Source organism: Macrotis lagotis, chromosome 6, assembly GCF_037893015.1.
Source record: "Macrotis lagotis isolate mMagLag1 chromosome 6, bilby.v1.9.chrom.fasta, whole genome shotgun sequence".
In the NCBI taxonomy this organism is placed as follows: domain Eukaryota; kingdom Metazoa; phylum Chordata; class Mammalia; order Peramelemorphia; family Peramelidae; genus Macrotis; species Macrotis lagotis.
Window position 1 is genome coordinate 223,975,837 of NC_133663.1, and position 27,714 is coordinate 224,003,550.

At 35.2% G+C, this 27,714-nt stretch overlaps 1 protein-coding gene and 1 long non-coding RNA gene across 16 annotated transcripts in view; one reads left to right on the forward strand and one right to left on the reverse strand.

Moving 5' to 3' along the window:
- REPS2 (RALBP1 associated Eps domain containing 2) overlaps positions 1 to 27,714 on the reverse strand; it is a 260,871-nt gene that overhangs the window by 127,846 nt on the left and 105,311 nt on the right. For 12 of the 14 annotated variants that reach the window (XM_074192359.1, XM_074192358.1, XM_074192355.1 and 9 more), the window contains exons 4-5: positions 26,894 to 27,020; positions 15,115 to 15,212 (exon numbers count right to left, since the gene is read on the reverse strand). In XM_074192359.1, coding sequence (XP_074048460.1) covers positions 15,115 to 15,212; positions 26,894 to 27,020 — 225 coding nt within the window. The remainder of the gene's footprint in view (positions 1 to 15,114; positions 15,213 to 26,893; positions 27,021 to 27,714) is intronic. The other 2 variants (XM_074192348.1, XM_074192357.1) reach the window with 1 other exon arrangement.
- The window catches only part of LOC141491430 (uncharacterized), a 46,634-nt gene continuing 31,439 nt past the window's right edge, over positions 12,520 to 27,714 (forward strand). Inside the window, exons 1-2 of one of the 2 annotated variants that reach the window (XR_012469602.1) lie at positions 12,520 to 12,698; positions 13,396 to 13,606. This is a non-coding gene — a long non-coding RNA (uncharacterized LOC141491430). The remainder of the gene's footprint in view (positions 12,699 to 13,395; positions 13,607 to 27,714) is intronic. The other variant, XR_012469603.1, reaches the window with a different exon arrangement.

Sequence of the window (27,714 nt, forward strand, 5' to 3'; positions counted from 1 at the left end):
AATAAATGTTTCATATGTGGATCTTTAAGATTCTGTTTTGCTTGACATGCAAATTAAAATTAAATCATCATAGTGAAACTCTTCCATCAGTAATAAAAAGTCTGTTATTCTCAGAAAGTCAATTTATCTCTTATTTAAAGTTAACTAATCACCTTTATTTATTTATTTATTATTTTTTTTTTGCAAAGTAATGGGGTTAAGTGGCTTGCCCAAGGCCACATAGCTAGGTAATTATTAAGTGTCTGAGGCTGGATTTGAACTCAGATATTCCTGACTCCAGGGACAATGCTCTATCCACTGCTCCACATAGCCGCACCGAAAGTCAGTTTATCTTTAAAATTAATTGAACTTCTATTTTTATGGGGGGAGTGAAGTAATAGAAAGGATGATAAATTATTAGCCTAAACTAAAAACTGCTCCTGACCACTATGTATCTATTGCTGTTTCTTCATCTAACCCCATTAAATTTACCTCAGCCCTAACCCTTTGAGCCAGGCCTAATATTCCCACTGTTGAAAGAATCTCTACCATCCCATGCCTCTACTGCCCTCCCCCCAGGCACTCCACTGTAGGAAATGGAAGTGGTTGGGAGAGTCATAGTGAGGAGAGATGTTGAAGGGAAGAGAGTCTCTGGAAAAATGAAGACTGGGCACTGCATCATCTATCCATAAATATGCAAGAGATGGAAGAATGGGTATACAGACTAAAATGTTGATGAAACTGGCTGGAAGGAATACTTCACTCTTCATTGCCTGATGTCAAGCACCCTCTAGAGGGACTTGATTATAGGCACAGATTAAAACTCATCTCCCTCCAGCTCTCCAAACAGCTGGTTGGCACCACATGGCCAATTAGCTGTTTGTAGTCCAAGCCTAAGGCATTTAAACACATTCACCCCATTTCAATCAAGTTCAGTTCAGTGAGTCACAAGAGGGAAAGAGGCTGTCCCCATTGAAGGGTAGGCCATCAAAAATGCTAAGCCTGCTATATAATCACACACATATGCTATAAAACTTGGGTGCAGGAGTTGGCAAGGACTGGCAGCCTAAACAAACTAAGCTCTGTTTTGCTTTCATCAGTAAAACCTAAGCTGTTCAACTACTAATGTGTTTGTGTGTGTGTGTGTGTGTGTGTGTGTGTGTGTGTGTGTGCGTGCGCATGCATGCATGCACGTATAGGCATTTTGGACAGAAGCTACCTACAAACATGTACTTCCATTATCTCTTTACTTTCCACCTACCTCACTCCTGTCTCTAAATATTAATTATTTGAGACTGTAGGATAATATCAAGAATGAGAAGGGAAGAAAGAGAAACTAGGAGTAATGAAGAAGGGGGTGGTAGGCAAAAGGGAAGTAGAGAACAAGAAAAGAGAGATCACAACAACAGTGAAAAGCAAGATTTAGTAATAATGAAGCAAAAAGGGGGGGGAATAAAAAACCATCATCAGAAAGGAAAATTCACATCTTGGGAATGGACCAGTTTCAGGCTTTGAAGACATCTAAAGTTTGATCACACTGGCTATGGTAAATTCAAAATGGAGATCATGGGAATTGAAGAAGTTTATAAACTGAGATACTACAGTGATAACATTGGGTTATAAATGCAAATATTAAAGCCTTTAGGATACTAGAAAATGTTGGATGGAGAGAAAAAAAAATTAACCAGATGCTGAAGTCATCAAGGAAAATGGAAGGATGTTCTGGGAGTTGTAGAGACAAGGATATGAATGGAATATGGCATCAATCTCCAAGAAGGAAACATTGCTAAAAATGGTGAAAGAACACATATCTTAAAAGGACAGGGGAACAAGGAACACTCAACATTTCTTCTTGTCCCTTTGAGGGAAAAAGGAAGGAGGTCAGGGAGTAAGAAAATAAATATGGATTTATTAAGTTCCCATATGTTTCTTTATGTATCTACTAAGTGCTTTATAAATATTATCTCATTTGATGCTCTCAATAACCCTAGGAGGTAGGTGTTATTATATTCCCTATCTTACAATTGATTAAACTGAGGCATACAGAATTTAAATGACTTGACCAGGGACACATATCTAGTGCCTTGAGCTTATTTGAACTCAAGTCTTCCAGACTCTAAGCCCAACCCTTTTCCTAGATAGGTAGAAGCTAGTTGCCACCAGATTTCACTTTGAGACAGGAAGTAAAAAGGGTTGAAAGAGAAAGAATCCAAGCATAAACAGTATAGTAGGAGGAATGAGTAGAGAAGAATAGGGACTGGGGAGAGAGAGAGAATCATGAGTGAATGGGTCCTACTACCCTACTATCACTAGAGTCAAATCCAAACTTTTATTTGGCACTATCCTGTTTTATTATACATTTCTCCCCTTCATTAATTATATAATTCAGCAAAACTGGATTTTTTCCCTTTTCCTCACAAGCAACATTCCATCCCTCTCTGTGACTTTGTAGCAGTTTTTCCAAATGCTTGGAATGTACTAACCTTTCCTTCAGCTCTGCCTCTAATAATTCTTAACTTTCTTCAAAATTTAGTTTTAAGGGGGGGGGGACTGAACATGTTGTAGTATATGACTGTAATAGAATACTACATAAGAAATGATGAACTTAGAAAGGCATCAAAGGACTTGCATAAAATGATGAAGAGCAAAGTGAGTAGAACCAAGAGAACATTGTACTGGTAACAGCAACATTGGTTTAAGAATGACTGAATGTCTATGTCATTTTGACTATTGTATATATACAAATTTACTACAAAGTACATATGAAGAAAGACACTCATCCAGTGCAAGAACTAATAAATAGAAATATGTATAGAATAATTTCACATGCACATACATATACATACATTATATATATATATATATATATATATATATATATATATATATATTTGTGTGTAATGGTAGTTATCTTCAGGGCAGGGGTAAGGAGGGAAGAAAAAAGGAAAAAAAGAAATTTATATGATAACTTTGTTAAATTTTTGGAGGGAATAGCAAGTTGTGGCTGGTAGACTTACAGTTTCATGTACAACATTTTTTATTGCACTGAATCATAGAAATGCTTATTTTATTTTGTTCAATGAATTAAAAATAAAATAATTTTTAATTTAGCTAAAAAGATTGCATACCCAAGCAGCTTTCCCTATTTCCTCCTGCTGCTAATGCATCCCCATCAAAAATTACCTTGCATAAATATATATATATATATATATATATATACATATATATATATATATATATATATATATATAACACTAAAGTTCTGTATATAGAGAGGACAAGAACTACAGCTTTATTTTTGTCACTGTATTCTAGACTCCAGAACAGTTGGTACTTCTAATAAATGCTTGCTAACAGATTCACTATTTTTCATCTAAACATAGTGAATTAGAGAGATTAGATGCATAGAAGTTTAGGATCTTCCAGCTACTGAAAAAGGAAGTTGGGAAATGAAAGTTAACAGGGCTTATAATCCTAACTACTAAGGGAGGCTGAGGTTTGTGGATTACTTGAGTCTGTGAGTTCTCAGCTGCAGATGGGCTAACGTCTATCAGGTATCACTTAGTTATATATTAATACAGTAAATCCAAAGGAGCAAAAGTCCACCGGGTAGATCAGAAGGGTTAAACTGTTCAAGAGCAAAAAAAATGGAACAGGTTAAACATTTGCATTTTGCCAAAGAATGGCCATTATACTTCTTGCCCAGACAGGAATGGAGGAAGGAAGGAAGGAAAAGAAAAAGATGCTGCCTGCATAAAGAACTGATAAATAAAAGTGTATATAGAATGATTTTACATATATATGTATGTATGTATATATGTATGTGTCTAATGGTAAATAAATAAAATTAGAAGCTTACAAAATAAATCATTTCCCAGATTCTAATTAAAATATTATAGTTTGATTAAGCACATCTCTCAGATAACATAATAATAGCTTGACAGTAGAAGGGAAAGGTCAGAGGGTATAGCATAGAAGGAAGTCATAAGGTAAGAGACTAATGACTTGATTGTCTCTGGAATAATGTTTGTCCTTCATTTTCAAAGAAGACCATGACACTAGAGAGGTAATGTCATAACAAGCTCATGGACTAGATTTGAGTGAGGGGAGTGCTGTGCTAAGTCACCAGCCTCACTGTCTCCTCGAGAGCCATCTAGGTCCAGTGGCCAGATAGGAATCAGGACAATTTGACATAGACCTGGATTCAAGTCAATCAGAGTTAAGTGACTTATCCAAGGTCATACAGCTAGTAAGTGTCTGAGGTCATATTTGAACTCAGGTTTTCCTGACTTGTGCTCTACCCACTGTGCCATCTAGCTGCCCCTGTCTCTGGAAAGGGCTTAGACCAGAGACTTTTACACCTTTTTTATCATGTAGACCCTTCTGCCACTCTGATAAGGTCTGTGAATACCAACACAGAATAATGGCTTAAAATGCATAAAATAAAATACATAGGACCACAAAGGAAATTCATTTCATTGGAATATAATTATCAAAATAAAAAGAAATGTGTGGTCTCCCTAAAATCTATCAGTTAACCACTTGGGAGACTGTGAACTTCAGGGTATGAATCTCTGGCCTGATGTTTGTTGATCTGTGAAAATCTTGCCTCAAAGAATTTACCATGGAAAAGCTTGCATTAGGAAAAGAGGATGCAAACAATTTAGTCTTTCAAATATAAGATCCCTGCACAAAGATTCACCAAGAATGACTTTCTTTCCTTTATTGTACAGAGCATTATAGGTTCAAAAGAATCCTTAACTAGTATACATCAACAATCACACAAAAGGGAATAAGGAGAAAAGACTTTTTGGTTTGATTTTTTTTAAGTAGGTGAGGAAGAGAAGGCTATCCTTTCAATCAAAATAAAATCTCTTTACTCTCAAAAGTAAGGATGCAGAAATCTCAAAAGAAAATATGGGAAAGGCAGGGGAAACAGGAAGAAGTTTGATGTCCACAGGATTGAGGTCCCTCTAGAGACATCAAAATAAGGAGCTAATTTTACTGTAATCCTAACCATAGGCAGGGCAGAGTAGTGAGGTCTGACTAACCTCTGACCTTTTGAGAAGTGGCTTAAAATTCTAACTTTGCTTTTCAGTGAAACAAGGAAGGGGATAGTAAAACAAGATGTCAAGATTCAGGAAACAATGCAGATGTCTGTAAAATCTGTTATTAACACACACACACACACACACACACACACACACACACACACCTTTCTATTTCAGTAAGAGGAAAAGAAGTTAGGGTTCCAAAACAATTTTTGAGGAGTCTTCCCCTCATTTCAGCTAATGTTTCCCACCTCTAACAATTGGGACTTTATTAGTTGCATTTCAACCACTAAGTCACTTAATCTGGCTGCTTTTACAATTCAAATAAAGGTGACCAGATGTCCCAGTTTGCTAAAGAAGAGGTGAAAGCCAGGAAAAAAAATTGTAATAAAGCTAGTATTTGCTTTTGTTTTTGTTTTTTTTTTCCTACCTGGTTTCAAAAGATATCAGTTCATCTCCACGAACATCTTAAACAGACTTGGATTATTCCTGAAAACACTCAAGTAACAATAGATTTAACCTTTAGTGTCTCATTCTCCAGAAGACACGATTATGAACAAGAATGTTAAAAAACATCAGAAATTGTGTCTTATTTCACTTCTACAAGGAAATGTTTAAAATGTTTAAAAGCTTTCAATCTCAAAATCTAAAAGAACTGTCTCTTTGGAATGTAAAATATAACATATCTTAAAATAAATATATACATGAAGGACAATATACCTCTTTAAAATAATCAACTCCAATCCTTTTTGCTATTAAAGGTGAGGATATCCTCTTTCTCCTCTCTCTTCCCTTACTTGTCTTTTCTTTCCTTACTTCCTCCTCTCTCTTCCCTTATTTATTTTTCCTTCTAAAATCCGTCAGGAGACCAAACACCATATTTCCCAAGTTTCTTTCTGCAAACCAATTATAAATTTTTAAAAAAGGGTCTTAAGAACTAGTTGAGGGGTGGCTAGGTGGGGCAGTGGATAGAGCACCAGCCCTGGAGTCAGGGATACCTGGGTTCAAATCCAGCCTCAGATACTTAATTACCTAGCTGTGTGGCCTTGGGCAAGCCACTTAACCCTATTGCCTTGCAAAAATAGTAATAATAATAATAATAATAATAATAATAACCTAGCTTTGTGGCCTTGGGCAAGCCACTTAACCCCATTTGCCTTGCAAAAACCTAAAAATTAATAAAAAGCCAAAGAACTAGTTGAGTATTGACAGGAATGGGTTTGGAATTAGATCAGGAGTGCCTCCTGTCTTTGTTACCTGCTTATCTTTGTGACCTTGAACAAATTACAACCTCACTGGCCCTAAATCTCCTCACTGATAAAAAAATAAAATAAAAAAACATGAATGAGTTGGAGTAGCTGACCAGAAAGGTCTCTGGTTTTAAATGTATAATCACAATGATTAAAAACTAGGATCTCAGAATGGGAAGAGGACAGTGAATCAAAACTGAGGACAGGACTTCACTAAAGCACCTCTAAGCCCCTAAACTGAACTCACTGTGGAATAATGAACTGAGTTACTCCACAAAATAGAAATGCTTTATTAGAATGGGCCTTAAAAGCAGGGAAGAGCCAGCTGCTTACTCAAGGGGCATATCAAAAAGTTCTTTGAAGAAAAAAACAACAGGAAAGTATGACAGAAAAATGAAGAAGTCACTGTCTAAATGACATGCTATGATAAATAATTCCTCCCCCTTGAAATGTAACTGTTTATCTCTTCTCTATGCAATCCATGTATTGTCTCCCAGTCTCCATGTTTTCTCTCCTAACCCACACCAAACAGAAAGATGGCTTTATTTTCAGTCTCCAAGAACCAACTGTCTTTCAGAGCACTCAACCCTAAAAACCTATTCTGAGAATCCCATCTCCTTTTGCCAGCTATAATCTCAAATCCCTAATTATTTTGTTTTTCCAGACTAATAAACCTTCTCAACTTTCTCTCCTCACCAGAGTTCCAGATTTTCTCTATAAAATAATCTAATCTAAATCTCCTTTTGCATGCAAAAGGTTTGGTGGGTCATCACTTATTTCTTTGGGCATGAATAGCTTTAGTTAATTTTAAGTAAACCAAGCTCAAGAGTTTCTCTAAGAGGTCTAAAGCACTAGCAGGGAGAAAATTAAAAGAGGAAGAAAATATGAAGAAAAATAAAAATAAGGGAATTAAAGAGGGAAGAGTGAATGAGAAGAAGAAAAAAAAGGAGAGAAGGGGGGAAAAAACTTTTCTTCTTCAACAAGATTTCTCAATGGAAGCAAGCAGAGCCATCTGTCAACACTACTCTAGCATTAGTGTAGGAAATGAACACTTAGGTGGTAACATCACATGTTTGGTTGTCTGCTTATAAGATTATGTTTCAATTCATACACAGATCAGGAAATCTAGCTTTCTTCAACAAAATCAACAAGGTAAAAAAATAACCCTTCCATTTTTTCCAGGGCAATGAAGGATTTAATTGCCAACAATTCACCAGCTCAACTCAGGTAATTATTAAGCCTCAGGTTTCTTGACTAGAGAAGAGAATTCCAAAAAGGGGGGGGGGGTGAGAGGAAGCAGGGAACAGGGAGCATTATATTTAGCAATTTAAGTTCTGGAACACATAGTGGCACTGCAGACAAGGGCCCTTTGCCAGAGTTCTCCTGATGAGAAAACATAATGATGAGACTCAGAAAACTAATTATTCTACTCCTGTATCAGCCCTTGGTTCCTATCACAGACCCATGGGGAAACAGAGAAACCAGACCTGTGCAGTCTCAGTGGAGCACTGTGCAAATAGGGTAATCTAATAAATAGGGAAATCTAATAAATAGGGAGTAATGAGAATATAATAGGCTTTCATAACAGTTGAAGGAAGCTGAAGACTTTCTCATCCTTTTCAAAACTCTCTCAAATATCGTTTCCTAAGGGACATATTTCATGCCCATCCATCATTAAAAAAAACTAAACAGAAAAAAAAATGTAAAGCAATCCAAAACCTAAATAAAATATTAAAGTTATCTATTTAGTATGTGTTTTTCTGCCAGAAGGCATTAAAGCAGGGGTGGGGGTGGTCTTAACTTTTTTATGTTTCATAACAATTAATAATTCCCCCCCTCAAAAAATTTAGCATCCTTATGAAGAAGAATTTTATTCTATTCATAATTCAAGAAAATGATAAATGCCAATTTGAGGTTAGTGAAAATAAAGATTTATTGGGGGAAGGGGGGTGGTTCCTATCCAAATTCATAGATCTCCTGAAATCTACCAATAGACCCTGTGGATCCCCAGGTTTAGAATCCCTGCCATAAAGCCCAAATTTATGAAAAGACCAGGGTCATATATTATATACAGACACTGACCCAGGAGTTTTCTAACCTTTCATATGCCAACCTCTAATGCCAAAGTTCTTAAGCTGCACCCAGGGACCACCATCACTAGCACTGTCAGTCATTTTTGGTGGAGATCCCTACTTTTATCAGGCAGCAAGGTTGGAAGCATGGGGATACTAAGAGAAATAAGGAGGCAGTATCACCCCTCTTGGTACATTAGTACATGTCCTATATCTTGTTGGTATGACAAGAGAATAAAATTACCTGTAATTGCTTAACATGTCATCTATACTTGCTAACATCATTTATTATAGAATATATTATTTATTATAACATTATTATTTATTATATTATATATAATATTATATGTTTATTATTATTTATTATTATGCCACAAAACTTGTGTATTTTTTACAGTCATTTTACAAATAAATTTTTCTTTCCCAGATTAGTGGTTTTAAGTCAGGAACACCTATATGACTGAATTAGGTAGCATTTTCCTTTCTGAGACATGGAATTTAGTCAAGTCAACTTGGCAGGCTTTTAAAGACAATCCACAAATTAAAGAAGGTGAACACTTCAGTTGTGAAAATTAAAGCATTACAACTTCCTCTCATTTAAACTTCACCATGTTGGGGCAGCTAGGTGGCGCAGTAGATAGAGCACTGGCCCTGGAGTCAGGAGTACCTGTGTTCAGATCCAGCCTCAGACACTTAATAATTACCTAGCTGTGTGGCCTTGGGCAAGCCACTTAACCCCATTGCCTTACAAAAAAAAAAAAATAGATAGATAGATAGATAGATAGATAGATAGATAGATAGATAGATAGATAGATAGACAGACAGACAAACTTGTCTATGTTTCTTTACAAACCATGAACTGAAACTTACTGATGAGAAGAAATCCCAGTGTTCCCAACTGAAAGGCTCCAGATAATATTCTAGAATAGTTTTTCACTTTTTTGTTACCCTGCATCACAGCTGCCTCTCAAATGGCCTACTGGTCTAAATATAAACCCAAATATGGGTTGTATAAAATCTGCAGACAGTCTATAATCAGTGTTCCTTTTCATATCGATATATGCATATAGTTATGTGTATACAAAAATGACAAGTAAAAATATGAATGTTTATATATAAATGTTTACATATGAATATATATCAAAATACTTGTGTATAATATATTAATTATGCATAGATATTTTACATATTAATATAATATATTCCCCTTTTAAAGAGATACTAATAATATAATATATTCCCCTTAATTTAGGCATGTGGTCTATATTCAGGGCTGACCTGATTTCCAGCCACTATGGTATAAATATCTTTAATGTCAAAAAATACCTCTATAAGTAAAATTGTACTCTCTATATACTACTTCACATCTTACAAGTTGCAATCTTATCTCTTGTCTGCTAATGTAGAATGCTAGGGATAGGTTGAAATACCTTCTCTCTGAAACTAGAGGAAAAAATTTTAAAACCCAGAGAGCATACCAGATAATTTTTCCTGTAACAGTTCCTGTATTCAAATCTAAATTACATTTCCTTAAAGGAGCTTTCCTTTTCAAACTGAACAAGAAAAGAGGGAAAAAAATCATGTTTAGCATTTATGGTTAGATTCATAGATAGCTCAATTCATGGACATATACATATATGTATATATTTCTACAAATATAAATATATAGTATAGTTTTGTAAATGCTGAATGTTACATACATGTATGTTATTTTACATATATCATGCAATTGTGTCATATATTACATACTATATAACTTGACAAACACATTCTATACTTACCTATATATGTTTGTTTATATGTGTATAGATCTCAGCCATACATTTTCCTTTGCTTTGATTCTCCTATATTATAAATTCTTAAAGAATTCTCCCTTAAAAATTTTTTTGGAAACCACATTTATGTGTATATAAATACCCTTTTCACAGGATGTGCATATAATTGTGTCTGCTAATATAGTGTGATATTTTCTTTTCTAGTTTTCAAATTAAAAATTTGAACTCCCTTAAGGGTATCTTTTGTCAACTTTCTTATACTTGCCCTCAAACTCCACATATCAGAAAAAAACAAAAACCCAGGTCATGGGAAAATGATACAAATTTGATTGATTACTACTTCCTTAAAGAACAGAATTGAGCTATCTCTCTTTTCTCTCTCTCTCTCTCTCTCTCTCTCTCTCTCTCTCTCTCTCGCTCTCTCTCTCTCAAAGTATCATATTCAGTACTATCCCTGTAAGTCCAAAACACCCTAAATAAAAACTAGCATGCCCTCCAATCTGTGTTTAAATTGGATCAGGATGAGATAAGATCTTATCCTCCTGGGGAATAACCACAAAGCAGTACAGTGGAAAGTACACAGATTTGGTTATGCCAATGAGATAAAAAGAGTTCTGGCAAGTTCTACTAAATTAGAAAAGCTCCAAATGCCATCCCCACAACAAACTGTGACTTCAGTCAGAGAACAGCCTAGTGTAGAAAGGTTCATTAATCATAGTCTGGACATTGGGTGACAAATTTTTGCTTTGGTTATTGCAAACCAAAAAAATCAGATAAAAACACAAAAGCCATCAGTCTATGTGGCTCCCTGATGCTTCTTTAAAATTGGTGGAGTGACAGAAAAGGAGCAAAAAAGGACTACCATACATGCTATCAATCAGCAGCAAGGATTAATAGCTAATATTTATATAGCACTTTAAAATTTGCAAAATACTTCACATATCTTAGCTTGATTTTTTTCTTCTCTCATAGACCTGTGAAGAACATGCTAGAGTTCTCCCCATGTTAAATATGAAGAAACTGAAGGGAGTGAGGTTAAGTGACTTACTCAGAGTAAAACAGATGGTAGGTATCGGAGGCAAGATTTAAATTCAGGTCTTTTCCATGACCAACTCTCTTTCCACTACACCAAGATGTCCCTCCATGTGTTAGGAATTTAGATTTGAAATATTGAATCAATGATCAAGTTGATACTTTACCAGAAAAAAATGAACCATACATATGAAATATAAAAAGATCTATTAAAATGTCTCAAGTACAAATAAGAATCAGTCAACATAAAACATGGATAGGTTGGTCTAGTGAAAAGCATGCCCACTTGATGAGATGATGAATTAATCAATTCAATTAGCAATTATTAAGTACTATAATATGCAAAATACTGATTAAGAGCATCAAGACAAAAATTTAAAAACCAGACCTTGCCCTCAAAGATCTTAACTTTTGATATATTATATGTTCCATGTAAAAATGTAAGTAAATATAAAATAATTTAAGGAGTAAAACTAGAGGAATCAGGAAAGTGTTCAGTTTGCTTTGCTTTTCCTTTAAAGTCACATCGGAACTGTCTCATACCCCAGTTGATAAATGGTCAAAGGATATAAATAGGCAATTTTCAAAGGAAGAATTCTTAATAATCATTTGAAAAAACACTGTTCTATTTTACTAATAATTAGAGAAATAAAAATTAAAATAACTCTTAGGTTGTTTCACACCCACTAGATTGGCAAAGTTGACAATAAAAAGAAAATTTAAAAAATGTTGAAGGGGCTGTTCCAACTCCTGTTGGAACTATAAAGTAGTCCAGCCATTGTGGAAAGTTATTTGGAACCATACCCAAAAAGCTATTGAACTTTTGTAGATTGTTACCATTATTAATATCTCAAAGATCAAAGAAAGAGAAAACTAATCCATAGGTTTATAAATATTTATAGCAGGATTCTTTTGTGGCTGTAAAGAAGGAGGAGATGCCCATCAGTTGGGTAAAGGCTAAGCAAGTTAGGGCATACATACATGGATACAATGGAATACTACTGCACTGAAAAAGAAATGATAAAGATGAAGGTTTCAGAAAACCCTGGAAAGGCTTGTATGAACTAACGCAAAGTGAAGTAAACAGAACCAAAAAAATGATTTATACAATAATAATATTGTAAAGACAAACAACTTTGAAAGACTTGGGAACTCTATTCAACACAATGACCAATCACGATTCCAGAGAACTCATGATAAAGCAAAAGATCTAGTCTATTTTAAGAGGATAAGAAAGGTGATGAACTCAAGAGGACTGATGGTGGCTTTTTAGTTTTTGAGTTTGATCAAAATTTGTTTTGTTTGACTATTTTTGTTTTTAAAAGGTTTTGATTTTCTTGTTTTTTTCAGTTGGGGAGAGGAGAAAGTGAGGGAATGCTCCTGCAAAGAAAATAGAATTTAGAAAAAAAATAGCAAAATTGTGTCACAAAAGAAACTAAGAATTCTAAAAGGTGAAAGGAAACATAGAGTGGAACTGAAAGCCTACAGGAAAGTACAGAACTGGGAGATATAAAGCCAAGTTCAAGGATGCACAAATAGGTCAGTTTGAATTGAATATAGTGTTCACAGAGGGTAGTAATAAGAAACACTCAATCAACAAGCATTTATTTCTTAAACATATACTAAGCCTTAAGCATGATGCTAGGTGCTGAGGACAAAAAGACAAAAGTGAAAACTGCCCTGCCTTTGGCAAGCTTCCAGTCTAGCCAGAGGACATAGTGTGTACATAAGTAAATAAATACAAAGTGACTTTAAGGATAGGGCACTAGCAACTAAAAGGATCAGTAAAGATCTTTGTAAAAGGAAATGCTTGAACTGAGTCTGGAAGAAAGCAAAATTTTCTAAAAAGCACAATGAGGGAGCTTGTTCAAGGAAGGGGGTCATGTGCAATAAGACTGCAAAAGAATTACCAGGCCATGTTGTAAAGCCTTTTAAATGTCAGAGAATTTTATTTTTTGTCCTAGATGTAACGGTCACTAGAATATAATGAGAAGAGAGGTAATATGTTGCTGTTGTTTGTCCTTTGTTCTGGTAAAGGACCAATGACATCATGAGGGGGGATGTCTTGTGAATTATATTTAAGTGAGGCAGAGCTAAGCAAAGTTTATCAGTTCTCCTCCACGGTCATCCAAACCCCGCAATAAGACAAAAGTCATAACAACTGGAAATTTACTGGGATGTGGTAGATAATCTTGGACTTCCTAAATTAAAATTTTTACCAGGATTTGTGTTTTAGGAAAATCAATTTGGCAGCTGGGTCTAGGATGGACTGGACGAGGGAGAGATTTGAAGCAAGGAGACAAATTAGAAAGCCACTGCAATATTTCAGGCAAGAGAAACTAAGGATTTGCATGAGATGGTGACTATGAAGAGATAGAAGTGAATATATGCAAGATAATTTATGGAGAAAGAAACAAGAAGACTTTGCAATTGAGAAAATATATGAGGTAAACGAGAGTGAGGAGCTGAAGAGAAAGTGAATCTAAATCATTGAAAGCTAGTGGTAACCTATGGAAAAGGAGGTTGGAGCCTGCCATGTCAAGCTGCATTTTATTCAAGGAGTCAATAAGGAGCTACTGAAGATGCTTAAGCAGGAGAGTGACATAGCCCAAGATATTGAAGTATACACATATTTCAATTCAAGTCAACAAGGATTTATTAAGTGACTGGGTTACATAATACAGGGCTGAGTAATGAAGAAAATGTTAAAGTGGGGCGGCTAGGTGGCACAGTGGATAGAGCACCAGCCCTGTAGGAGTTAGGAGTTCAAATCCAGCCTCAGACACTTAATAATTACCTAGTTGTGTGGCCTTGGGCAAGCCACTTAACCCCATTGCCTTCCAAAAATTTAAAAAAAAAAGTTAAAGTTTAAGAACCTCTGCCTTATAGAAACTTTAAAGTCTCACTGAAAACATAAGAAATATTCATCAAACAATTAAGTACCAATACAAAGCAAGATATTAAGTGTGAAAGAGAGTGTAGAGATAGTAACTTGAGAGAAATTTTTATTAAATAACAAATTATTGGGGAGATCACTTGTTTTGCCCCAAAATTTATCCCACCTAGGTCATTTTATCTGGATGAAGTTATTGCTCCATCCAACAGAAAAACTTTACAAAAAGATTCTGGTAGAGTAAAATTTGGCCCTGAGTTGTAGTCAGTCAGGTCTGATTAGAGGTGGACCCCCTTTTATCTAGATTACCCTAGAGGGGGTAACATGAGTGTAGGGAAGTCTCTTTATCCAAGACTGAGTGATCAAAGTTACACACCCAGCCCATCATTAGAATAAGGCCACCTCTCATTATAACATCCATTCTTCTCATTAATTATTAATCAATCAGAGTAGATTACCACCTGAAGGAATACCCACTCTTCTAAGGGCATATAAGCAGTGGGTTCTGCATCCAAGGCCATCTCCAGTCATTGTGCTCCATATTTAGCCACTGAACCCAGACTCTGGAGGAGAAAGTAAGGTGGGTGACTTTGCACAGTTTTCTCTCTTTTAAATCCAATTCACTTGTATGTCATGGCATCACCTCCCTGATGTCATGGTCCTCTTCCAGAAGAAAGGACAAAAACCTATGTGAGTAGTAGGAGTTGCCCAATTACTGGCCAACTGGACAACACAAATCTCCCTCCCTTTTTCTCTTTCTTTTTTCCACCCTTACCTGCAGGTGCTTTGCCCAAAGGAATGTAAATTTTGATTGTTGAAACCTAGCTAGATACCCTGGGGCTCCAAATAACTCTGGTTCTCCCTGATTGGCTAACAACAGGTCAACAGGTCTCTGGCCAAACCCCACTTGGTCGTTGTTTGAGCCTTAATTGACTCAGAGTGAATGTAAATGGCAGTTGTTTTCTGTTTTGTCCAGAATGATTTTCTTTTGAATAAAGAAGTCTTTCTTTGCTTAATTTTAAAATCATGACGATTATGATCACACTATATAACAATAATTACCCGAATAAGAGAAGTCTGTAGTCTTGTGGGCTTGGGTCCATGGCTTCCTGATGTGGCTCCCTCCTGTTGGAGGGCAAGTTGTCTAGCATCATAAGGAGCTAAAAGAAGCAGGAAAACCAAGATGGTGTAAGACTCAAAATAAAAATGATTAATTTTGACACATATGAACTGAGGCAATTTATAAACAAATTCACTTTCTTCTAAGTCATATTATGCTCCAAAAGTCATACAAATACAATTTTAATTAATCAAAAATAATTTTTAGTACATGATTCCTTAGATTACATGTTTAAGACAAAATTGATGTTGAATCAAAGTTTAACAGAATATAAAAGCTAAAAACGTAACAATTTGTGACATATTAGCATGAAAAGTATGCTCAACAGACTGGAAAATAAATGTACGCCATGGGGATAGAGATCAGAGAGATTGTTCATATTCCAAGCAATGAACTCTAAATGCCTGTGCCCTCCCCCCCTAAAATGTGTTTTTAAAAAAATACAGGAATGAATGTTTACCTGGACTAAAATACAATTAAATAAATAAATTCTCTTCAAATAAGCCACAAAACTCTTCCTTTTTCCCCCTAACAAAATACAAAAAATAACCAAGTGTTATAATTACACATCTGTATGTAATCCCTGCAGTTAGTGAACCTGAAGCTGTTGAATCAGTTGATTCAGTTCTTAGTGGCTAAATTTAGGTTAACATTCCCTTCCCTCTCTCCCTCTCCTCTGTCTCTCCCTCATTCATTCACTCTCCCTCTTCCCCCCTCTCCCTCCTCTCTCTTTCCCTCCTATCTCCATCTCCCTCTTTCCCTCTCCCTCTTTCCCTCCCTCCCTGCCTCTCTCTCTCTTTTTTACTCCCTACTCTTTCCCTCTTTCTATTCCTTTCTCCTTCTCTTTCTCCCTCTCTGTCCTCCACTCTCTTCCACCTCTTTCTCTTTCCTTCCCTCCTCCTCCTTCCTTTCTCTCTTTGTGTCTCCCTCCTTTCCTCTTTTTCCCTCTCTCCTTCTTTCTCCCCCTCTTTCCCTCCTTCTCTCTCTGTCTCTCCCTCCTTCTTCCCTCCCTCCCTCTCTCTGCCTCTCTCCTACTCCATCATTCCCTTTCTCTCTCTCCCTTCTTCCTTCTCCCTTCTCTCCCTCTCCCTTCTATTCCCCCACCTCACTTTTCCTCCTTCTTCCCTCTTTCTTCACTCTCCCTCATTCTCTACAAATATATTTATGTGTATATGTACATGTTTGTAATATGTTTCTTCATACATATTGAAAATAAAATTTTAATATTAGAAAGTATTAAAAAAAAGTTTCTTATTTCAGTCTTACCTTAAGGGATATTAAAATTTGTTTTACATATTTGAAGTTGTATTATTGCTTTTCACTCAACAACTTCCACTTAAAATTGATTTTGTCCTGTTTAATCAATTTAGAAAAAACATTCCAATACATCAAAGCTACTTTGTACTTTTCTCAGTTCTTCAGCAACTAATAAACAATGATCTTACCAAGATCTTTGCTATCACGGAAGTCAGGGAGCATACAAAAAAGAAATAGAAACAATACTCAACTCTATTGGCATATAAAAGAAAAATCATTCCCTAAACTGAAAAGACTCTGTTTTTCTAGAAGAATATTTTAAGTTTTTGAGAGATAAAACAAGTGATAGGAATTTCTTCCAACAGTTAAGAAGTACTAGGTAAAAGTTTTTTTTCCTCCATGCCCTAACGGTGTTGTTTGTTTTAATAAGAAAGAACTCAACCAAGACATCAAGAGCTATATACAAACACTGAAACTATTCCACATGTATAGTGTTCACTTTTTATTTTCCTCCAGGAAAAGGATGCCTCCTTTTTAACAAAATTCCTCATAAAAAAAAAAAACACTTGAAGCTGATCCCTTGTAAGTCACTAACTGAACTCCATAGGGTAAAAACTGAAGGAGGTACTGAGGCAAACTGAGCAGTCATAATCCAAATATCTATAAAACCTCAGAAGTTTAAAACACCCAGTCTGTGTGTATTCTTTATGAATAGTAATGACTCCTAAAGCACTCATTTCAATACAGCAGCTGGATGTGAAAATATAGATCCAAAAACATCTAGAACAAATTGGAACTCATTTATGATGCTTTTCACTAAGAAGTGGAATCCAACATAAGGCAATTCATCTTGAACCTCTTCGAATAAATGAATGAATGATAAGCACTTAATAAGGTAGTACAGTGGATATAGTCCTGGGCTTTGAACTCTTCCTAAGTTCAAACCTGATACTTTACTAGCTATGTGACCCTGGACAAGTCACTTAACTCTGTTTGCCTCAGTCTCCTTATCTATAAAATGAGCTAGAAAAAGAAATGGCAAACCACTCCAATAATTTTGCCAAGAAAACCTCCATTGGGGTCACAAAAAGTCCTACATTCCTGAACAACAAACAGCAACAACAACAAAAATGATCTATATTGATTTTCTTAAATTCTGTTCAGTGAATACTTACTAAACATTTATATTGGGAAGGGCATTGTGCTATGTTCTAAAAGAAGGAAAAAATTTAGATAAGACACAATCCCTGACCTCATTGATCTTATGATCTTATAGACTTTAAAGCATATAGTTTCAAGCTGAAACTAAGGTACCCTGATCCCAAACATAAAAACCCTTCCCCGCCCCTGTTTTTTAGTCTTTCTTATACAATGTTATTGTCATATCACTTCTTTACTCAGAAAGCCTTCAGTGCACTAGTATAAAAAATAAACTCTGTTGACATTTGAGATCCTTCACAATGTGCATTCTAATCATCTTCCCAGTCTTATATCAGACTATGAAACTCAACTACTCTTTTTTTTCTCTAATCTAAGAGCTCTTGTTCAAGTTCTTTTCCATATCTGGAATGAACATGTAACCTCCTCAGCTGAAGTAGTTCCTTTCCTTTCTTCAGGGTCTCTAATTCAGTTATCACCTCTTTAAAGCCTTCTTAGACCTATTCTCTGCACCCTTCCTCCTCAAATTTCACATAGATATCTTCTTTGGCAGTTTTTCCCAAACTCTGAGCATTAGGAATCATTTTTAACATCCCAAAATTCTGCTGAATTCTCAATAGGTGCAGCATTAATATTCACTAACTAGTGTGAACTCAGAAAAACCAGTTTGACTGGTTTACTGGCACATGCCCAGAATGCATGTATGACAAGGTTAATAAAGTCTGAAATTGGGCATTATCCTCATCTTTTTTTAAGATTTTTCAGTGGCTTTCCCAAGGCCACACAGCTAGGTAATTATTAAGTGTCTGAGGCCAGATTTGAACTCAGGTACTCCTGACTCCAAGGCTGGTGCTCTATCCACTGCGCCACCTAGTCTCCCCATCCTCCTCTTTCTACTAGTCCCTTGCTTCATTAGCATAGTTAGAATCAAGAATTCTACATCCCTATCCATAATTTTTTCAATCCTTATTTATGACAATTTAGAAAAATATTCTCATTCCCAACTCCACTTGCCAGTGGATGACAGAGAAGTCATTTTGGCACTATTGGTACCAGCCAGCTCTTTGTCTAAAACTCTATACAACTTTGAGTTCTAACAGGTTCTGGGCCTTGGACCAAAGTTTGAAAGTCTCTTCACAGTTCCATATTTGGAAGCTACCTCACTGTGTGATGCCCTCAGAGTGAAGCCAGAAGCAATGGGGACCACCCACCAAGACTGTTGCCTATAGGCATCTGTTCTCCTTTTCCATTTGTGAGTAGTAATAAAGTTTTAACTGCTATCCCTGTTTAGCTCGGCTGCTCTTATCCAAACTCTTGCACCACTGACAATAAAGACCCTTTTCAATAATGTGATAGCTTCTTAGAACAGTGATCTCTAGCCTAGGAACACCTCTTCTAATGATTTGGAACTAGGAAGCAAAATGACAAAGGAAAATTAAGAGATTCTCAAAGATTTGATTTTACTTGGACAAAGCCAGATCTGTTGTATTGATTAAACAAGATAATACACAAAGAGCTTTATAATCATGTCAAGCTATTCAGATGTAAGTTGATCACTTTAGTCTAAAACAAAGAACAAGAAACAAAGTAGATAGCCTTCAACTGGGGAACAGGTAAACATATGGTAGTATATGAATGTAATGGAATATTACCAAGATGACTGAAATTATAAATATAAAGAATATTGCAATATGGGAAAACAAATATGAACCAATGGAAAGTAAAGTAAGCAAAGCCAAAAATAGATATGACAACATGAATTAAAAGAACAAAAGAAAAATCTAAACACAGTTGTCAGTATAATAAAGAAGCTGGTTTCTAAGAAAGGATAAAAAAATTCACAACCTTTTACAGAGGTAGAAGACTATAAATGGAAGAAGGAAGGAAGGAAGGAAGGAAGGAAGGAAGGAAGGAAGGAAGGAAGGAAGGAAGGAAGGAAGGAAGGAAGGAAGGAAGGAAGGAAGGAAGGAAGGAAGGGAGGGAGGAAGGGAGGGAGGAAGGGAGGAGGGAAGGGAAGAGGAAAGGAAAGAAATATTTATTTAGAACTCACTCTGTGCTATACATTGTTCCAAGTGTTGGGGAAATAAATATAAAAGCAAGACAGTCTCTGCTCCCAAGGAGTTCACATTCTAATTAAAGAAGACAATGAAAGATAAAAGAGAGTTTAACTCCAGAGCAAATGGAAAGACTCAGAAGTTTTCAACATATGGAGAAAGAGTAGATGGCAAAGCCCAAACCATGGTCATGAAACATGGTTTATACTTCCATATTCAATTGATACTGTCCAGTTTTGCTGAACTTTTTTTCTTTAATCTTTGTTACAGGAGTCAGCTGTTTGGGTAGGGAAGAGATATCAAGAAACAGATTTTATACAAAGACAAATAACATAAATAGATTTATTTAGTTGTTTTTTTTTTCTTTTAGCTTTCCCTTAAATCATTTGGCCTAGTTTGCTCTTTTGTTCTAATCGTTGCAATTTAATTCAGACCTGCCTGTTGATGAGGTAATAATGAGATGACCTCATTAAACCTCTGCTCTCTGGGTAGATTGTTTGCAATTATTAATGTGCCCTCTCCAAAGAAGCAATACTTTCCTGGCTCTAATCCATCAAATTTCTTGATTCCTTCACTGATTTTAATGCATTTTCAAAAAATGTCTAGTTATCAGGAAATATCCTTATAGGACCGTTCAAATCTAATGTTTTTACTCCCTAGAAGGGAGTAAAGTATCACCAGGCCTTTTGGTTCTCTGAAAATGTGCCAGACAACATAGAGTATTTTTTTAAAATTTGCCTTGATCTTTACCTCACAAAAGATGATCTTATTCTACCTTACTGTGGGAATACAGATGTTGGAATTTCTGGGGAGAGTGGAATTGTTTTAGGGCTTTCATGAGATGAGATCCAAAAGAAATAATATAATTTCTACCCCAAAAGTTAGTTGGGCAGGAAAAGCCCTTATGCATACACAGTCACATAGCATCATTCTCCCAACCTCAATGACCAGAAAAATGTTGCCTCAATTATTTATCCCAGTAAGACTTTTACTTCAAATTTCAGTTGTGAACCCTGGAAAGGAAGAAATCATTTCCACTTGGTTAATTGAACAAGGCTATTTATTGGCAAGAAGTGCACAATATTCTACATTGGGGTATAACACAGAAAACAAATCCTTTGGGTGGAAGCTAACTGTCTTCCTAGAAGAAAAAAAGACTCTAGTTGAGTGGTTGTCAGATGCAGTTTCACAGCAAACTGTGACATGACTGTTTTCAGTTGTATTGCTGATTTGGAGTCTGCCACAATCAGGGACTCCTCTCCAGTCTTTTGACTAGATTGGAATCTGCTGTTGGAGGACAGTGATACAAGGATTCATAAGCAGTGTTACAGAAGTACAAATCAGCAAGAGATAGTGCTGAACCAATTAATCTTTTGCAAGGAAGGCTTGAGGGTTTCTCCCAGTTACCAGGATACATCGCCTCAGAGATATCCCTGATTCTTCCCTCTCACCATAGTCTATCAATTGCCAAATCTCAAATATTTTACCTCTTCATCAATTCTCAAATTTATCTGTTCCTTTCTTTCCACTCAGCTAAACTCTCACCGCCTTTTATTAAGCATGCTATAGTGAGATCCAACTTTCTTTATGGTTGGTCCCCTCTTCTAGCCATCTTCCAGCCAAAATAATCTTCCCAAAGAACATTTGACTATATCCTTCTAAAACTTAAAATTTTGAAAGGCTGCCCCTCATTCTCTGAATTTTTTAAAGTAGAAATGTGGAGAATCACAAAAACCTGATGTCTATGTTAACTTGTACTATTAAAATGAGTATTAAGATGGAACTTATATGTATAAAGGCAACATGGGGGAAAAGCATAGGATTTTGGAATTAAAAGGACTTAGATTCAAATCCTAGTTAAAAACAGTATAAGATGAAAATAATATTTCTTGAAGGCAATATAAGACATCTCTCAAGGCATCAGTTTACTTCTCTATAATTAATCCATCAATTAATAAATATTTATTAAGTACATACTGTATATGGATACATATTTTTATCTTAAGGATACAAAAAACAGACAAAAGAAAGTCCCTGGATCCAGGAGTTTACAATCTAACAGGAGAGACAATATACAAACAAATATATAAAAAGCAAGCTATATACATATATATATATATATATATATATATATAATAAATAGGAGATAATTAATGTAGGGAAAACATTAGAATTAAAAGACGTTAGCGTTTGCCTTGCAAAAACCTAAAAAAAAAAGAGGTTAGGAAGGGCTTTCTGTGGAAGGTGGGAATTTAGAGGAATTTAAGTAGCTTAGTGGGGATGGTCAGTACTGAAGCAAAAGAAGAAATGTTCTGGAGGTGGGGGAGTGAGGGGGTGTCTAAGGAGGGGAGGCAACAACCAAAGAATTGGAGAATGAAAAGGTAAGGATGACAGAGGAAACAATCTATTAGATGAGATGTGAAGGAATAAGTTTGCTTGAATAAATAAAAGTTAGCCTTGATAAGAAGTGAGACATTTCAATATGTGAGGAAGGAGTAAAGGAGGAGAGAGTGGCAAAAGGCATCTGAGTTACATATTGCTCATATTTTTGGACTTTTTTCAATGTTTTGACTATTTTTGCTGATTTTTTCTTTAAAAAATATTATTTATTATATGAAATTCTGAGATGCCTCAGTGATCTTTGATTCCATAATGTCATTATCTCTACATTCCTCTCTAGCTCTAATGGTCTTTGGTTATAATCAAGAGTAGCACAGAGTCACATTTTCTCATGATTAGCAAAGACCAAAAACAGAGAGGCCAGCCAGATGACTAATAGACTGGGAAAGACCAGAGTAGAGTGGTAGCCTTAAATATGAAAAAGGAGGAAATATGAGACATTTTAAGCACCTAGGGAGATGGGTTTTTTTAATTTCTGGCCTTGTATTCTTAGTGTCTGTCACAGTACCTGATGTATATTTTACTAAATGTTTTTTAAATTATAAATCAATTGATTATAAAATTGCTCAGTAGAATTTGGTAATCAGATTGATTGAAGAGAACAAGAAAGAAATTACAAGCATATAAGTCTGAGGGACTAGATAGATAATGAAACAATTGATGGGAAAGAGCGACTGACTGAAAGAATAGGATGAGTTTTGGTCATGTTCAGTTTCATCTCTCAGGAAACAGTAAAGTTTGCAAGAAAATTTAATTGCCACTTGAATTTCCCTAGAGATACCTACAGCTAAGTTATGGTGATGGATGTTCTATTTCATATAACCTTGCATAAATTTTTAATGTTTTTCCTTTTCCCTGAAAGTCAGCACCCTTTTTCAGTGCAGCAAAACCTGCAGATACTGGGTCATATCCTGCCTCAGCAGAAAAGCAGATTTTTATTTATATATACATATATATATATATATATATACATATATATATATATATATATATCCAATTCTAAAATAATATCCAATTCTAATTTGGTTTAATTGGTCACATTTAAACTGGGACCCAGAATCTCAAAAGGAAAAGATGCCAAAGAAAATTTGTGAAGAGTTAAGGACACAGAACCTGGCTGTTCAAAATACCACCATCCCCACCAGCAACTGATATTTTACCATTAATGTGACCAGCAGAATTTAAAATAGACAGTATAACTAAGCCAATGTCTAGCTTCTGTCAGCAAAATGCTTTTCCAGAAATTCAGCAAAGATTTATTAAATATTCCCTGTGTACAGAGCATTATACTTGGTGCTGAGAAGATAACAAAGTTCAGATATGATACTACACCTGTTCTAATGGAGTTTATACATTATAATAAAGTAGAAAATATAGTCTAATGAAGTGCAGGAACAGAGGCATGACATAAACAACTAATATTCTAGGGAAAAACAAAGTGATTTATAATGTTATAAGGGAGAAGTTATTCCAAAATAATAAGATTAGGGAAGACTATGGAGGAAGCACCATTTGCATTGGACTTTAAAGAATGTGTATGAATTAGACAAATGAAGAGGAGGACAGAAAACATTCTAGGGAAAATAATGATCTGAACAAAAGCATGAAGATTCCACAGAACAAGGTGTGTTCGCAAGGCAAAGAATAGTCCATTTTAGCTGAACTGAAAACCAATTCATAAGACTGTTCAGTTTCATTGTGAACATTTATATAGTGAGGTAAACTACAAACCAAACAAATGCTTTGTTGTTATCATGGTTAAAAAAATAAAGAGAAAAATTAAGGCAGAGAGGCAAAAATAATAAGGATTTTCCAACCATATTTTCCCAAAAATAAGACCAGGTTTTATATTAATTTTTGCTCCAAAAGATGCATTAGGACTTATTTTCAGGGGATGCCTTATTTCTGTTTCCATGTACAACAATCAACATTTATTTATTTATTTATTCATGTACAGAAATCTAAATTTATTCAAATACAGTCATTTCATCTTTTTCTGTAACATCATCATAACTCTCCAAACTCTGAATTCCAGTCTGAATTTCTCACTACTCCATTTCCTGTAGAACCACTGGCTCACATCTCTCATGCCAACAATAGAGCCCTCCTTAAATGAGCACTTCTTACCCATGTAGCCAGCTCATGCATTGGCAACACAACTGTCAGTGATTTATCCCATGAATTCTTTATCCAAGTCACAACCTCTTGCAGGCTTGCAGGTTTCACAAAGTTTCCATGCTGATTTCTCCCTATTCTCTTTTCAATGAAGTCACTGATTTCCATCTTTGAATGGCTTATTTATTGCAATATCAAGGGTCTGGAGATAGGCAGTCATTCCTGCAGGAAATGTTATTTGATCTGTTCTTCTCTCCTCAAGGAAGTCTTCATGTCTGTAGGGTGGTGATGCTGGCTGAATCCCAAACTAGCAGACTTCTTTGGTCACCTCCAAAACCAATTGGCAGCATTAAATCAACCTGCTTCCTTGTAAATGCTCAAGGGCACTCAAGAATCTTATCTTTCTTGTCCTTAGTGATGATAAGAGGTGAGGCTTTCTTTCCATCCATACTCTGATTGGTCATTCAGCAATAAATTTATTTATATAGCCATTTATCCACCCTTTTTAAGTATTTATATCAATAATATTCTTATTTACATTTAATTATATATTAATATTAGTATTTTATAATTCAATATGTCTGACATATGTTGCAACAAACATGCTAAATACATTCAATCTGACTAACAATCTTAACTGGAGCTTATTTTGGGGGTTATATTTTATACATATATATTATATATATATATATATATATATATATATATATATATGCTTATATTATAAGCATCCTGAAAAAAATCATGCTAGGGCCTTTTTTCTGAAGAAATATGGTAACTGGGGACTAGGAAAGATTGTGATCATAAGAATAACTTTTTGTTAAATATAAACTCCATAAAGCTGTAGAGGATGAGGAGTTCTATGTATGAGGAATCATTACATTATTACCTTTAAGCTAAAGAATGAACTGATTCTTATAAGAAATTGGAGTTGATTAGATTCCCTAGAGAAAAAGGAAATAAGAGAGGAAATAGAGAGAAAACTATTTTGCTGGTCATCACCCAGTCCCAATGCAATACCCATCAAAGTTTCATATGCAGAAAAAAAAAGATATTGGCAGTAGTTAGAGGGATAGACAAGTGGATGACAAATAAAGTTTTAAGATACTTCAGCAATAAGTCAAGTGACCAATAACGAGGATATAGGTAGCATTGAGACCCTATATTAGGATGAAGACAGTGAGAATTAAGAGAGGTATACTCAACATTATTCCTGGTCCCAAACTGCAGTGGTTAAAAATATATATGTATGTATGTATGTATGTATGTATGTATATATATATATACATATATATATAGTAATGATATAAACAATTATAAAATTTGGTAGTCAGTCAACAAACAAACATTAAACACCTACTATGCACTGTACTAAATTTCAAGGATACAAAAAAAAAGACCAAAAAGAAAAAAGTCCCTGCTTTCAAGGAGCTCACATCTAATAGGAAGACAACATGCAAACAATTATGGACAACTATCTACAAGATATATAAAGTGCCAACCCCAGAGACAGGAAGACTCACCTTCTGTTCAAATCTGGCCTCAGACACTACCTATATGATCCTAGATAGATCACTAAACCCTGTTTGCCTCTGTTTCCTATCTGCAAAATGAGCTGCAGAAGGAAATGACAAACAGTTTTAGTATCTTTGCTAAGAAAAACCCAAATAGAATCATGTAGAGTCAGCCTCAACTGAAACTCAACAACAACAGCAACAAAAATATACAGGGTAAATCAGAAATAATCAAAATATAGTTATTTGGTGAATAATCACTGTATATAGTGGTTCAAATTTAACTGAATTTTAACATTCAACAAAAGTAAAAAAAATTATTTTTAAACAAAATTCTGATCTATAATATAACATTCCATAAACAATGTTCTTTTGTGTTTCTACAATCTATATCACTAAATTGTAGAATCTCAGGGTTGGAAAGAAATCATCTGGTCATGTTGAAAAATATTTAAACAGGACTCTTGGCTGCTACTATACAGTCTACTTTGGACAGTTCTAATCAAGAAATTTTTCTTACAAGTTGAAATCTGTTTCTCTATAACTTTTATTCATCCTTCCTAGTTCTCTGCTCTCAAGCCAAAAGGAACTATCATTAAGTTTTTAAGGGAAGAGGGCAGCTAAGTGGCACAGTGGATAGAGCGCCAGCCCTGGAATCAGGAGTACCTGAGTTCAAATCCTGCTTCAGACACTTAATAATTACCTAGCTGTGTGGCCTTGGGCAAGCCACTTAACCCCATTGTCTTGCAAAAAAAAAACCCTTAATGATAAATATCTTTAGCTATTCTTAAGTCTTCTCCATATTAAGCTTCCCCAGCTCCTTCACTCAGTCCCCACATATCATGGCCACTCATACACTCAGTATCTTGACCCACCTTTTCTGGATGTCTTCCAACCTGTCAGTGTTCTTAAACTGTAATTCCCAGGACTGAACACAATACTCCAGATGATATGTAAATTTAAAAAGTGTCTATAAACAGTTGCTTACTAATTAAAACAATAATTTATAGGACAGGAAATAAGAAAGCACTGCTATATTGCATTGGATGTTTGGATGGAAAAACAACCTACTCATAAAATTCAATTTAATTATTGAGTCATATTTCTAAAGACAACTGTAATTAAGTCTAGAAAATTAGAGGACTGATTTCTTAAAAACATTTTAGATAGGATCATGAACTAAGGAAGACAACAGGACATTGGTGCTCCAAATGTCACCTTACCTGCATGTATCTGGTCCATCCCACTCCTCAATTTGCCATAGCCATAGGTCAAAGGTACCCTTTGGTAATTGGATGGAGAAGAAGGAGGAGAATTAATTGGTGACATTGTGGGAGACAATGTCTCCTGCTGTAAAGGAAGCAAAAAAAAAAAAAAAAAAGACTTAGTAGTAACAACTGACAAAACTGAACAATTCACTTTGCAACCCAAATATGTAACAGAGAAATAATGAAATGATTTTGCTAGTAGTACAAATGGGAAACTGTCTTTAAAATGAAAACTAGTTCGATATAAATATATGCTCTTTTAAACATCTGCCAGAAAGCAAAGGATTGCCAGGAGGTATTTATACTATTCAAATGAGGCCATAATTCTCTTAGTCATATGACATTTTCCTTTGGAAAATGAAAAGTCATTAATCACATGAAATTGTAATCAAAGAACCCAATTTTAATTTTTTTCCTGGTAAGTTCAATTTTCACTTACTGATAAAGATTTCTACAAAGTCTAATCTGAAGACTTTATGGAAGAAATTTCTATATTTCCAGGCATGGAATCAAATTCACAAAGCTCCTTCAACTCACAAAATTAATAAAAGCTTTGTCCATACTAATTGCCTATATAGGACATTAACTTATACATTTTTTTCTGCCCTGAAATTCACAAATTACTTTAGCAATGTGGAGTGAGGGAAAGCATTTTGTAGGAAAGCATTTACATAAATCTATAAATGTGAGTTATTGTTAGGAAGGGAGGAAAAAGAGAAAGAGAGAGAAAGAAATGGAGACAGAAGGACAGGAAGATAGAGAGAACTAATATAGGA